Source organism: Cydia fagiglandana, chromosome Z, assembly GCF_963556715.1.
Source record: "Cydia fagiglandana chromosome Z, ilCydFagi1.1, whole genome shotgun sequence".
Classification (NCBI taxonomy): Eukaryota; Metazoa; Arthropoda; class Insecta; order Lepidoptera; family Tortricidae; genus Cydia; species Cydia fagiglandana.
In genome coordinates this window covers 7,023,421-7,039,348 of record NC_085959.1, presented here as the reverse complement: position 1 = coordinate 7,039,348, position 15,928 = coordinate 7,023,421, and the positions used below count along the sequence as shown (strand labels likewise).

General features: G+C 38.3%; 1 protein-coding gene across 1 annotated transcript in view; it reads left to right on the top strand.

Moving 5' to 3' along the window:
• LOC134679276 (probable 3',5'-cyclic phosphodiesterase pde-5) overlaps positions 1 to 14,760 on the top strand; it is a 35,849-nt gene extending 21,089 nt beyond the window's left edge. Inside the window, exons 11-14 of the mRNA XM_063538171.1 lie at positions 535 to 707; positions 3,520 to 3,631; positions 5,654 to 5,734; positions 14,611 to 14,760. Of these exons, the coding sequence (XP_063394241.1) occupies positions 535 to 707; positions 3,520 to 3,631; positions 5,654 to 5,734; positions 14,611 to 14,760 (516 nt within the window). The remainder of the gene's footprint in view (positions 1 to 534; positions 708 to 3,519; positions 3,632 to 5,653; positions 5,735 to 14,610) is intronic.
• Positions 14,761 to 15,928: the final 1,168 nt, after the last annotated feature.

The following is a 15,928-nucleotide window of genomic DNA, read 5'->3' as shown; positions in this document are numbered from 1 at the left end:
TTTCAATTAATGGCCTTAAAAATCTTGTTCGTATAAAACACATTTTCTTATGTCTCCTCTACACGATGGGCCAGCGCCGGCCACTCCAAGTGACGCATTTATGCGTTAGAGGCTACTGCCTCTAACGCATAAATGCGTCACTATAAATGCGTCTTACTAGTGATATTGCTATCTCATTTTACTGCATGTCTGCGTCCCTTGGACTGGCCGGCGCTGACCCATCGTGTAGAGGAGCCATAAAAGATAATATACCTTGCTAGTATAAATCGTATTCCTTTTTATAATCGCTTTCTTCATCAACCATAAATCAGTGTATTACCTAATATAAAATATTCCTAGTCTATCAGTTTCAGCCGCTTCTAACGGCTCCTCTACACTATGGGCCAGCGCCGGCCACTCCAAGGGACGCAGCAATGCTATAGAATGACATAACAATATCACTTGCTCCCTCTAACGCATAAATGCGTCCCTTGGAGTGGCCGCCGCTGGCCCATCGTGTAGAGGAGCCATAAAATATCCTTAATATTTTCCCAGGATGGTCACAATATTTTCCATCAGATGTCGAGCGGCGAATACAAAGTTGTTCTGGACTCCATTCGCCAATGTATTCTGGCCACAGATCTTGCTGCGTTTTTTCCTAATTTGAAGAGGATTAACAAACTCGTCTTGGAGACGTTTCAGTTTGATTGGAACGATGAAAGTCATAGGTACAGTGAAATGTATAGTCAGATCGTAAAAAGTCTGCAGCGATTTTGATAGCCCACGCAGTACAAGCGTCATTTTAAACGTCAAACTTCTATGAAATTATGAAGTATACATAACACTTACACTGCGTGGGCTATCAAATCCGCTGCAGACTTTGTTTGGTGCAACTATGTGTGCCTTTATCCACACACATATCATAAACACTACATTATGCGTTAAAAAACCGCGTATTACGGCCTGTATAAATATATAAAAAATGTTTTATCTGTGAAAATATTATTATTGCGTAATAATCAATGATCGTACATTTTCCAACATTTTTGGTGCAGCAGAGTGGTGGTAACGGAATCGGTATCGATAATTTCAACTGAAATGGTAAATTAAGGTTAATATACCTAATATTAACGTAACGTTAAATTATTTGAATGCCTATCATTATATAACCGTCACATAAACTACTGTTATTCTGCCGCCAACGCCATGCGAATTGGGAGCTATGTTTATGGCTCCTCTACACGATGGGCCAGCGCCAGACACTCCAAGGGACGCATTTATGCGTTAGAGGGAGAAACTGATATTGCTATCTCATTCTACCGCATGGCTGCGTTCCTTCGAGTGGCCGGCGCTGGCCCATCGTGTAGAGGAGCCATTATCCTTATCCTTCTTGCTACATTTTATCCTACAGTATTTATGTATATAATGTGTATTATTTTGATTTCTAACACGGAGCACACATAAATATTTGGCAGTTCGAACCGAACTATTCGGCCGAATAAGAACATTGAAAAATATGCCGATTACCGAATATTTAGCCCTTTTCTAGTCTACTCCATGCTTTGACTATTAAAAATTACTTACTTATAGAAAAAGCGGCATTGCTTTATGATACTTTATTAGACTCTGACCACACTAACTTTGCAGAAACTTGGCATTAAGAACGCATACTTATCCCTATAACTTATTGTTGCACTTGGCATGAAAACTTAGCGTGTTCCGAGTATACTTTCCATATACATTGAATGTATGAATAACAAAATGAACATCGATAATTTGGAGTATTTCGACACATTCAGTAATTTAATAAATAAGGGGTCATCCATTAATTACGTCACACGAATTTCTAGGTTTTTTGACCCCCCCCCCCCCCTCCTTGTCACACTTGGTCAGATTTGGCAAACCCCTCCGCCCCTAGTGTGACGTCACATTTTTTCTACGAAATCGCCAAATCGAATTAAGTAAGTACCTAAGTATTATTAATATATTATCATAATATTTTTGACGATATAAATATTAGTAATTTTATAACCCTAAACTGCTAAGGAAATAAAATTAAAAGAATAAAAACGATTATCGTTTTAAAAACTTGTTATTTAAATGTACAGCGAATAAAATAATTTAAACAAATTTTCGGTTACTGATGAAGTTAAAGTGACGTCACAAAGTTTGTGTCTCCCCCCTCTACCATGTCACATTACGTCACATTTTCTTGACCCCCTCCCACCCCCTAAACGTGTGATGTAATTAATGGAAGACCCCTAAAAGCGAGCAATCAAGCTAATCGCGCTACGCTACAAATGTAGTGCATAATTATTTTCCGTCGTATTTTCACGGCAACGTACGAACGTGTCTTGCTATTTCAGTCAGTATCGGTACAAAAAGTACTGAGGTTGAGAAACAGTACAAACGTTTTCGAGAAAATAAGAAGGAAATCATTATGCACTAATTTGCTGAACATTACCACACGGTGGCAATTTTTAGGGTTCCGTATCCAAAGGGTAAAACGGGACCCTATTACTAAGACTTCGCTGTCCGTCCGTCCGTCCGTCCGTCCGTCCGTCCGTCCGTCCGTCTGTCACCAGGCTGTATCTCACGAACCGTGATAGCTAGACAGTTGAAATTTTCACAGATGATGTATTTCTGTTGCCGCTATAACAACAAATACTGAAAACAGAATAAAATAAAGATTTAAATGGGGCTCCCATACAACAAACGTGATTTTTGGCCAAAGTTAAGCAACGTCGGGAGGGGTCAGTACTTGGATGGGTGACCGTTTTTTTTGCTTTTTTTTTTGTTTTTATTTTTTTTGCATTATGGTACGGAACCCTTCGTGCGCGAGTCCGACTCGCACTTGCCCGGTTTTTTTAAAATAGTGTTTGCCGTGGATTACCATACGGGGACAATTGAAGGGATGTTTACAAAAACAACATAACTGACTACACTGGTTGACACCTGCCCCAATTTCACATCGGTGACAGGTGCGACGAATTGTAAAATCACTGTTGCTGACGTCATTGGCATCCATGGGCTACGATTACCACTTACCATCGGGCGGGCCGTATTCCTGTTTGCCACCATCATTGTATTATTTAGAAAAACTTTATTATATCGGAAAAAAACAGATATTTCTCCTGCGAAGTTTTTGACAATTGTCAAAGATTTAGAAGAATTGTAGGTACCTAATTCTTGACAGGTAATGAGTTATATGTATGTCGGAATTTCGTGACAATTGTAGTGTTTCTTGTGAAAATTGTCATAAACTTAGCAAGAGAAATATCTGTTTTTTTCCGATATTATAAATTTTTTTTTAATAATACAATGATGGTGGCAAACAGGAATACGGCCCGCCCGATGGTAAGCGGTAACCGTAGCCCATGGATGCCTGTGACGTCAGCAACAGTGATTTTACAATTCGTCGTACCTGTCACGTTGGTGAAACAGGGGCGTTCAATGCCAAAATAGAGTCAATAATTAGATATGTGGAAAGGTAGAATTAAAGACGGTCTTTTCCACATTGACCCTCGTTGTATTTGTCAGGGTCCTTGGCCAGAGTTTCTGCATGACGGGCGCGGACCTCAGCGCTTCAGCGAAGCCGTTCGAATCCCAGCTCCAAACGGTGGAAATCATTTTCGACGAGTTCTATCAACAGGTAGTTATTTGTACTAATATTTCTTGCTTAGGGTTATTCTCAATAAATATGTCTGCGGGCTAATTAGGATTGTTCATTTTTTTTAGACCCCCATTTTTATTTTATTTTCTGAAAATATAGGTTAATTTAAGATACCAATTTGAATGATTTAGTAATTCGTGGCTCGGTTGAATATTTATAATTTATTGAAAATATGAGATACGACTTCTCGTAAATTACATGTCGTCGGCTGATTAGGATAATGCACAAGCAACAACAAGCATTAAAAAAATAGTTGTCATTGTCAATTGATTGTAATGTCACCTGTCGACAATGTCAGTGTCACGAGTTTCTATAAATAACAATCGCCTGGAATGGAAAACTCGTTTATTTTGAATCATTAATTTCAAAATACCTACGCTATAAATTTGAGAAAGCTGATTCCAGAAATCTGCCTAAGTTATGTAATATAACTTAGTTTTGTTGGAGTATGTATCCATATAGCATCCAACTCCAACCATAACTTGGCTGAAATCAAGGGAGCAAAAATACAGATGTAAGTTACCTACACCATATATATTTTAACTGATTCGATTTGTAAGAAGATTGGATTCATAAAATCGTTACAAGCGTCCATTGCTAAAGGTAGCTTAGCACCCAGTGGGTGCTTTCTGCCGGCTTGTCACCATTGTTTGGATATTGTACTACATACTTATACTACTATATTAGGAACATGCCAATTTTGCTAATTATATCCTATTATTTCAGGTCATCGTGATTCCTATTTAGATACAGCTGTGAGATATGTAACTGCACTTGGGCCCAGAACAAAGTTGAGCATTTTGTATTGAAACGAACGTCGTATTAATTATTAATCGTCGTAATACTTTACGACCGTAAATAATGCCTGGGAACAGAGTAAATAACAAACCATACACTTCTCTTCTGGATGGTCAACAAGAAGCCATCATTGTCAGATGCTCGTGCAGAACATGATAAACATACCTTTAATGTAAAGTTACTATTTTTTTTGGAAACATATACCTATAACATATTTCCCAAATTAATAAAAAAGTAGGTAAACAAAAACATGTTTTATTATTCACAACTCTTTATTAAGTCTTGTCCACCATGATATCAGCAGCTTGAACTGCAACATGTACCTGGAAATTAGAAATTATATCTTTTTAAAGCAGTTTCAGGCTGAATTTTGAGTATGGCTATGTATTCTTGTATATTCCTTCTTTCTAGTAGGCACCATCTCTGTTTAACGGTTTGCCTTTAGATACTCTGGCTACATTACCACAGAAAATAAATAGATACCACGACCCTACCAATAAAGTGAGCTTTTAAATACTTAATTGTAGTAAATTAATATTAATTTTATACTTACATCAACGTGATTCTCACAGCAATACTGTGTGTAACACGTGAAGTAGGTAGGTATTCCAAGTTTAATTCACGGCACCATCTTTCACGTCGTAGTCTTCGTGGATTCGAACTATTATTTTTGTGAATCATTCCCACACATAGGAACAACGTTTTAAGCAATGAAATCTACTGTTTAGGTATTAATTATAAATCAAATTGTAACAAACAAGCGCAGCGGTTTAACTGAAAAATTTTGTTATGACAATCGATGACAATGATAACTTTGACAATACGTGAGTGACGGATTTATTTACTATGGTTCGATAACTTTTATTATGCAATGACTTTACATTCAGCCCAGGAGAAGGTCAAACTAAGGTCATAAGGATATTTGTTGAAATATCTTCAATCCTCAATTATTATATCGCAGCAAATGTCGGAAACTGTTTAAAAACCTTATATCTCGAAATGGTTTTCGAAATAGAACATTTGAAAAAAAATGAACAATCCTAATTGCCGTGACCCATACAAAATGTATGAAAAACTCTACTGGCAATCAATTTGTGTCTTCTCATAATTTTCTATTAACTATTTGCATTATTAAAATATGAGCGACTACCGTTTTTAAGTATGTTACCTAGTTTCTTGAAATTAAACTATTACATCTGCCAGGGTGACCTGGAGAGGCAAGCAGGCCGCTCCCCTATCGCGATGATGGACCGCCGACGCCAAGACCAGCTCCCATCATGCCAGGTATTGGCTCCTCTACACTCCATGGGACGCATTTATGCGTTAGAGGGAGCAAGTGATATTGCTGTCTCGTTCTACCGCATGGCTGCGTCCTTTGGAGTGGCCGGCGTTGGCTCATCATCTAGAGGAGCCATAAGAATCCTTCTCTTACCTTGTTTGTAACAGTATCCTTTCCTTTCAGTATCCTTATTCGTAATAGGGGCATTTTCACATAACTGTCTCTACCCCTAGTGTACATTTCATTCGATAACGGGACCACTGAATAAATAATAGTACTAGGTACAGAAGACTCACTCTCTAACAAAACACGTCTGTTACGATCAGGACAAATATGGCCGCTAGGTGGCGACAGCGCCAGGCGCGGTTTATGGCTAGCCACCAAAATTGGTGTGGAACGGATGAATTTCTAGCTATCTGTAGCAAAGCGACGAAATCGCGGAGTGAGCCACGCCTGACGGGACGTGACGAACGCGTTTGCGTGGAGTGTCATTTTATATGGAATTTTGAGTTTCCAAAACGTCCCGCTTGACTGTTCAAAATCCCATATAAAAATAGACATAACGCAAACGCGAACGCTCGTCACGCTATCGAATGAATAACTAGGGGTTCAGTGTACCGTGTTTAATATAAATTTTATTCGATAGCGAGCGTTCGCGTTTGCTTTATAATATCTATTTTTGTGAGATATTGAACAGCGCGTCTAGCGGGACGTCTTGAATTTTTGAAAAACTCAATATTCCATACAAAATGACACATGACGCCACGTCACACTATCGAAAGAAATTTACACGCGGCACTGTTATGCGTTTCAATTTAGAGTATATATAGTCAAACCGCAAAAAGTTTGCAGCGATTTTGATAGCCCACGCAGTGCAAGTGTAATTTTAAACGTCAAAATTCTATGAAATTGTGACGTTTACATAACACACTGCGTGGGCTGGCTATCAAATCCGCTGCAGACTTTGTTTGGTGCGACTTTATGAAACTTCCCATACAACCATTTCCAGTCGCCGTTACGACGCGGTGTAGACACATCTTGTGTCGACACCGTCTGTTTCGGTCACAATTCCAGTCGCAGAGTCGTCGCCGTGTCGACACAGTTACCAGAAATGGGGAAGGGTCGACACATGACACAAAGTGACATAAAGTGTGGTCGCCGTGTGCACACATTGTTACTAGTTTGCGACTACTTTATGCCAAAATCATTCGTTCATTCGTTCATTTTGTTCCTGTCAAATGGAAACTGTCAGATGGAAAAATAGTTAAATAAAAATAAGTGACATTAATACGCCATCTCTAAAACGGATTACAAGACGTAATTATATATTGTTTGCATTTATATTACAATGGGACTTAAATTATTATGGGGAATTAAACTGCTCGAGTGATTTGATAAACTAAGTGTAATATAATCAACGCGCCACCAAATTGTTTTAGTTTAGCCGGAAATGAAATTGTTTACTTCTCAGTGCCTGTGTTCATAAATATATTATTTGATGCATTTTTAGTACTTCGATGCGTATACTATACTTAAATAACAGAAATAACGCTTTACATACTACGAAACTTGTTAATTATGATGTATAAATATGGTTTAAGGCTGAGAAATATTGCAGTCACAAAGTAGTCGCAAATGTTTCGACTTTGTGTCGACTCTGTGTAGACACATGACACGCGCTGTCAAAAGTAATAACCAAGTTATTGGATTTGCAAAATGGCTCCTTGTGTTCATTTGTTTTCAGATATTCTCAAAGTGTAAAAATGCCGTGGTCAGAGATGGGACTTAATAGATTAACTGTTTATTCGACTAATTAATAGAATAAAAAAAGTTAATCCTCAAATTTTAATCACGATTAGTTTAGTCGACCTAACATAGATTGAAATTGAATTAATCTGAACATTAATCGAATAAATTATCGATTAAATCTCGGTTGGAAGTTGACAGGGGGCCATTTATGTACGTAAAAATAATAGAAATGTCTTGCATGCAGATGGTAGCCAAACACTTTGTCATAAAAGTCGAGATGGGTGTCGATTTATAGCTTTTAGGGAGTGCCGATTTCGAAAATGATGACCATTTTGGAATCCAAAATGGCCGCCATGCACTGTGTCATAAAAGTCGTCATGGATGTCGTTTTATACGTTTTAGGGGGCCCCAATTTTGAAAATGACGACCATTTTGGAGTCCAAAATGGCGGCCATGCACTATGCCATAAAAGTCGTCATGGGTGTCGTTTTATAGGTTTTAGGAGGCGCAGATTTCTAAAATGATGACCATTTTGGATTCCAAGATGGCGGCCATACACTATGTCATAAAAGTCGTCATGGATGGCCCCGATTTAGAAAATGATGACCATTTTGAAATCCAAAATGGCGGCAATGCACTATGTCATAAAAGTCGTCATGGGTGTCGTTTTATAGGTTTTGGGGGGCGCAGATTTAGAAAATGATGACCATTTTGGATTCCGAAATGGTGGCCATGCACTATGTCATAAAAGTCGTCATGGGTATCGTTTTATAGGTTTTGGGGGGCGCAGATTTCGAAAACGATGACCATTTTGGATTCCAAGATGGCGGCCATGCACTATGTCATAAAAGTCGTCATGGATGTCGTTTTATAGGTTTTAGGGGGCCCCGCTTTCGAAAATGATGACCATTTTGGAATCCAGAATGGCGGCCATGCACTATGTCATAAAAGTCGTCATGGATGTCGTTTTATAGGTTTTGGGGGGCGCAGATTTCGAAAATGATAACCATTTTGGAATCCAAAATGGCCGCCATGCACTGTGTCATAAAAGTCGTCATGGATGTCGTTTTATACGTTTTAGGGGGCCCCAATTTTGAAAATGATGACCATTTTGGAGTCCAAAATGGCGGCCATGCACTATGCCATAAAAGTCGTCATGGGTGTCGTTTTATAGGTTTTAGGAGGCGCAGATTTCAAAAATGATGACCATTTTGGATTCCAAGATGGCGGCCATGCACTATGTCATAAAAGTCGTCATGGATGTCGTTTTATAGGTTTTAGGGGGCCCCGATTTAGAAAATGATGACCATTTTGAAATCCAAAATGGCGGCCATGCACTATGTCATAAAAGTCGTCATGGGTGTCGTTTTATAGGTTTTGGGGGGCGCAGATTTAGAAAATGATGACCATTTTGGATTCCGAAATGGTGGCCATGCACTATGTCATAAAAGTCGTCATGGGTGTCGTTTTATAGGTTTTGGGGGGCGCAGATTTCGAAAACGATGACCATTTTGGATTCCAAGATGGCGGCCATGCACTATGTCATAAAAGTCGTCATGGATGTCGTTTTATAGGTTTTAGGGGGCCCCGCTTTCGAAAATGATGACCATTTTGGAATCCAGAATGGCGGCCATGCACTATGTCATAAAAGTCGTCATGGGTGTCGTTTTATAGGTTTTGGGGGGCGCAGATTTCGAAAATGATAACCATTTTGGAATCCAAAATGGCCGCCATGCACTGTGTCATAAAAGTCGTCATGGATGTCGTTTTATAGGTTTTAGGGGGCCCCGATTTAGAAAATGATGACCATTTTGAAATCCAAAATGGCGGCCATGCACTATGTCATAAAAGTCGTCATGGGTGTCGTTTTATAGGTTTTGGGGGGCGCAGATTTAGAAAATGATGACCATTTTGGATTCCGAAATGGTGGCCATGCACTATGTCATAAAAGTCGTCATGGGTGTCGTTTTATAGGTTTTGGGGGGCGCAGATTTCGAAAACGATGACCATTTTGGATTCCAAGATGGCGGCCATGCACTATGTCATAAAAGTCGTCATGGATGTCGTTTTATAGGTTTTAGGGGGCCCCGCTTTCGAAAATGATGACCATTTTGGAATCCAGAATGGCGGCCATGCACTATGTCATAAAAGTCGTCATGGGTGTCGTTTTATAGGTTTTGGGGGGCGCAGATTTCGAAAATGATAACCATTTTGGAATCCAAAATGGCCGCCATGCACTATGTCATAAAAGTTGTCATGGGTGTCGTTTTATAGGTTTTAGGGGGCCCTGATTTCGAAAATGATGACCATTTTGGAATCCAAAATGGCGGCCATGCACTATGTCATAAAAGTTGTCATGGGTGTCGTTTTATAGGTTTTAGGGGGCCCTGATTTCGAAAATGATGACCATTTTGGAATCCAAAATGGCGGCCATGCAGTATGTCATAAAAGTCGTCATGGCTGTCGTTTTATAGGTTTTAGGGAGCGCAGATTTCGAAAATAATAACTATTTTGGAATCCAAGATGGCGGCCATGCACTATGTTAAAAGTCGATATGGATGTCGTTTTGTTGGTCATGGTCATCATTTTCGAAATCTGCTCTTCCTAACACCTATAAATCAACATCTATGACGGCTTATATGACAAAGTGCACGGCAGACATCTTGGAATCCAAAATGGTCATCATTTTCGAATTCTGCACTCCCTAAAACCTATAAAACGATATCCATGACGACTTTTATGACAAAATACGTAGCCGCCATCTTGGAATATAAAATGATCATAGTTTTCGAATTCTGCACTCCCTAAAACCTATAAATCGACATCCGTGACGACGCAAGTTATCTTTATTTTCAGATCTAACAAATTGCTACAGAATACAAAGGACAAAAAAAGAAGCGAGGAGGTAATGAAACAAGCAAAAATACAGATGATTCCTCGACGCAATTGGATGCTTCTTAAATTGTGTCCAGATTTTTTTGTCATAAAAGTTTTTATTTTTCACATATTACTCTCACAAGTTCCGTGACATTTCGACCTTGTAATTTTTTAAGTAAATGTTTTTGTTTATCTATGAGGATCTCACTAGAATAATATAATCAAGGTATGTTTATATTTGATGATTGGAATAGTAACGCAAAAAAAAAAAATATATTTGTGTTTATATTCCTGCCGAAGACTTTTATTTTTCCTTTTCCTTCTACACAAGTTTGGTCAAGTAATAAGAATTTAGGGCTCTCAATTTTATTTTGACTTCTACAACAGTAAAGCTACGAGGCCATGTTTGGTATCGTTTTCGTATAAATGCGCAGTACCAAATTTAGTTATGGTATCACATTGACACCATTCCAAAGTAAAAACATATAAACTTACTTTCTTTTAAACTCCTCTTCACGCTTAAACTGCTGAACAGTTTTAATTTAAATTTAGTACACATATATTTTGAGTCCCGAGACAGGACATAATAAGTTATCTCAAAAATCATCCTTTAAAGGTGTGAAATGAGGTGTAGGGGGGAATTCAGAATTGACTTCTTGAAGTTAATACTGTTTAAGTTTAGGTTTGAAGTCATGTTTTTTTTATCATTTTTAACTAATACTGGAGTCAGTTACGGATCGCTGCCATATATGACCCAAAAATTTTTTATTAAGCTATGAGCTTCATCACATATGATTTCTGAGTAATTCTAAGCATTTCTAGCCTCGGAGGCGATAAGAAGCGTGCGTCTAGTCGAGGAGGGCGGAGTACAAAGATGGCCGCCACCCGTCATCATTCAAAAAAATCTGTTCTGGTCTTGGTGGCTACTAGGGCAAGTTTGGTATCATTTTCGTATAAACCGAAGACGTAGAATTCATTGCTGATATTTGTTTTTTTCAGTTTCATAGTAATTTTGCAAGAAAAACGTAAAAAGATAAAAATTTGGGATGGAGGTTTTTGCTTTGAGAGCTAATAACTTTTGTATAGTGGCCAAAAGTATCATACAAAAAATACTATAATAAAGCGCAATTTATGCAGCTTCTAAACATTTACATGTTTAGTAATATCCTACTGCAAAAAGATGGTGAAAAAATTATTAAATGACCGCAGCGCGGGTAGTTGGACTCTCGCTAGGCGGCGTTTATCTTACAAAATGGTCGAGTACGAGTATCTACGTAGGTAACTATGCTTACTTTGCTAGATTTTATGATAGTCCGCAGTTTCCAGTACACAGACATAATTCTGGTATAGGTTAAAAAAATACACACAGGTATCCTCATGTCTAAAGAGGAGGGCGGCTCGCTTAACAAATAAGATCATGTACAACCGCAATTTCAGGTTGGGTTAGGTTAGGTTCGTTAGTTACCTTTTATCCCTCAGAGCAGAAAATAGAAGCCCCGTGAGGCGGGGCTTCGTTGGTTTGTCACCAAGTCATACTTGCATAACCTATATTAGTATGACAAATATACATAGCTGTTATGATTTCTAAATGTAAGCTCTCCGCATAATAGTTATTTGTTTTACAAGGGGGCAAAGTTGTTGTTTAACCGCTCGTGCTAATATTGATACCCGATCAAGCGAAAGATTTCAAAATTGAACCACGAGCGTAGTGAGTGGTTCGAAAAATGGAATCTTGAGCGTTGTAAGGGTTTCAAAGAACGAGGGTTAAACAAAATTTGCCGCCGAGTGAAACACAGAATTTTTCACCACACCAACCTGAAGCAAATATTAAATGTAAAATATTAAACAAAATCAAACCAAATCAAATCCAAATGAATGTTATGTGCAGGTTGAAGTTATTTATTAAAATCAACAAGTAAGTACCTATAAAATTACTTAAAGTGAGTTATAGCATGAAAATTATCTCTTCCTAAGTAGTACAATTTCTCTCATTAATAGTGTTTTAATATTATCAGCAAAAATAAGAGCGCTATTTTATTAGAATAATTTTATTTATAATACATAGTTATTTCTCGGACCCAATTTTGGACCCGGGTATATCCTTAAACTACGTTCAAAAGAGAGGTATGGGCATTGTCATCTCGCTTTGTGTGGTAGGGCACAGCACAGCGGATGTCATTCCAGATCTATCCGAGCAGAGCCCAACTGGGGAAGTACGTACTTACCTTCACCTTACAGAAAACACCGGTCAAATAACACTAGGCCCCACTCAAATCGTTGCAAGTGCATTGCAATTAAAGTGCATAAAATTATGTCTGTATGATGAATTATGTCTGGATGAAAGTATTTTATTCGTCATCATAAAATCTAGCAAAGTAAGCATACCTACGTAGATACTCGTACTCGATCATTTTGTAAGATAAACGACGGTCCGCAAGATAAACGAAAGTCCAACTACCCGCGCTGCGGTCATTTAATAATTTTTTCACCATCTTTTTGCAGTAGGATATTACTCAACGTGTATATGTTTAGAATCTGCATGAATTACGCTATATTATAGTATTTATTATATGATATTTTGGCCACTATACAAAAGTTATTAGCTCTCAAAGCAAAAACCTCCATCCTAAATTTTCATCTTTTTACGTTTTTCTTGTAAAATTACTATGAAGCTGAAAAAAACAAATATCAGCAATGAATTCTACGTCTCCGGTTTATACGAAAATGATACCAAACTTGCCCTAGTAGCCACCAGGACCAGAACAGATTTTTTTGAATGATGACGGGTGGCGGCCATCTTTGTACCCCCCCTCCCAGTCCCTCTTATTGCCTCCCAGGCTTGAAATGCTTAGAATTACTCAAAGATCATATGTGATGAAGCTCATAGCTTAATAAAAATTTTTTGGGTCAACTTCATAACTGACTCCGCTATAAATCAAAGATGTAGACCATCCCAAATTTAATATAAATCGGTTCAGCGGTTATTGATTTTCCGTACAAATTTCCACGCCACTTTTCACACCTTCAAAAGGTTGCTTGGTTATAAGATCTATCCTATGTCCTGTTCCGGGACGCAAACTATTTCTATACCAAATTTCAACGAAATCGGTTCAGCGGTTAAGCGTCAAGAGGAGTTTAAAAAAAACCGGCCAAGTGCGAGTCGGACTCGCGTATTAAGGATTCCGTACATTAAGTCCGACGCGCGCTTGACTGCACATTTCTAATAGGTTTTCCTGTCATCTATAGGTAAAGAACTATTTTGTGTATTCAGACGGACAGACATACAGACGCACGAGTGATCCTATAAGGATTCCGTTTTTTGCTTTTGAGGTACGGAACCCTAAAAAGATTTTTTTTAATTTTGTGGAATGGTGTCAATGTGATACCTTAAATGGATTCAGCAACCCAGATTTATACGAAAACGATACCATACACGGCCTAGCACCTTCACTGATGTAGATATATCAAGATAATATTGATAGCCCTAAATAAACTTTCAAGAGCGGATATCTCAAAAACTATTCAACATATCGAAAAAATTGACTGAATAAACTTGTAACAAATTAAATTAACTTTCATTTTGTATAAGTGGCCATGTCGCTAAGATGCATAGTTTCCGAGATATAATCGAAAAACCGGAAAATGGGACCTTCAAAGCCCCCTCTCTTCCCCCCGCTCAAGGGCTACGGCCGGGGACTTTTGATATGTTCACCTCCTAACTTGTCCAAACCAAGTTACAGAGTCAAAAATTGTGTTCCGAGCATTTCCCTCTACAACGTTTTGGAGCATTCGTTGGCTGACCTAAGTAGCTTATTGCATTTCTTTAAAAACTTTTCTGTAAAAGGTTGACGGGTGTTGGGTGTTTATATGGTTTTCATTTGCATCGCCCATGATGACTTACTAGAATTACTTACGAGCACACGAGACACTAATAGTAGTTTGACAAACCTTGGTTTTCAAGAGGTATTTTATATTGACATTTGCTGTCACAAATTTTCTGTCAGATTTAGTCGCAAACCGCACGCAAAGTGCACACAAATGTGTCGACACCTTGTTACGGAAAAGTGTACACACGGCGACGACACTTTGTTTCGAAACAATTCTAGACACATTGTGTGGACTCTGTTACGACACATCTGACATTTAGTTACCACTTTGAAGATTCTGCGACTGGAATGGTTATATGGGTTCATCTTATCAAGGCGGTTTGACGTTGATACATTTTGACCACTTTTCATTTACATTTAACTTTCAGGTCGGATTCCTAAGCCAAATATGCCTGCCATGTTACACCATCCTAGCAGCACTATTCCCAAACACTAAACCAATGGTGGATATGGTCACCGCTAACCTGGAGTGTTGGAAGGCGAGGGCAAAAGAGGTTGAAAAGAGTAAAGAGGAATAAATTACCTACAGTCAGCAGCAATAGTTGCTAAGCGGGCGAAGTGTTCAAAATGATCTTGACGTGACTTTATTGTTAAGAGAATAAGAGCGCGTCAAGGTAATTTTGAACACCTCGACCGCTTAGCAACTTCTGCTGCTGAATGTAACACGAACTAAAGTTGTTATCTTAACAAGTTGTATTAAGAGCCCTTCAACGTGCACACTAGCGCCACTGTTAAAGAATCGTGATTATTTAAATTTAACGAAAGATATTTAAAAAAACCCGGCAAGTGCGAGTCGGACTCGCGCACGAAGGGTTCCGTACCATAATGCAAAAAAATAAATTAAAAAAAAGCAAAAAAAAAACGGTCACCCATCCAAGTACTGACCACTCCCGACGTTGCTTATATTTGGTCAAAAATCACGTTTGTTGTATGGGAGCCCCATTTAAATCTTTATTTTATTCTGTTTTTAGTATTTGTTGTTATAGCGGCAACAGAAATACATCATCTGTGAAAATTTCAACTGTCTAGCTGTCACGGTTCGTGAGATACGGCCTGGTGACAGACGGACGGACGGACGGACGGACGGATGGACGGACGGACGGACGGACGGACGGACGGACAGCGAAGTCTTAGTAATAGGGTCCCGTTTTACCCTTTGGGTACGGAACCCTAAAAAGGGGGCCGCTTCATCAAACTCTTTTTTTATGTTGCTATCAATAATCTATGCGTCCAAAGTTAAAACGGCCGTTTTTGTTTTGAGTTCATAGATCGACGAATCCAGCAACATAAACACTGGTTCGATGTATTCAAAAGGTACTTAAATACAAAATACCCTTTTTTAAATATCTTTCGTTAAATTTAAATAATCACGATTATTTAGAAGTGGCGCTAGTGTGCACGTAGATGGGTTCTTAATTCAAGATTTTATATTCACGTCGAATTTTGGTAGTTCAATAAGTTAATAATATAAATGTATGCATGTATTCTGCGTTGTGAGTAATTGTAATATTAAAATATTTGAATGTTAAATATAAAATAATTATATAATATTTATATAAATATTATATAATAAAGTGAATTTACTTGTTATTTTAGACTCTATTAAATAGTAGTAATAGTGTTAAGTGTGCCCAATTACAATGGAGTAGTCAATAACTAAAAAACCGGGCAAGTGCGAGTCGGACT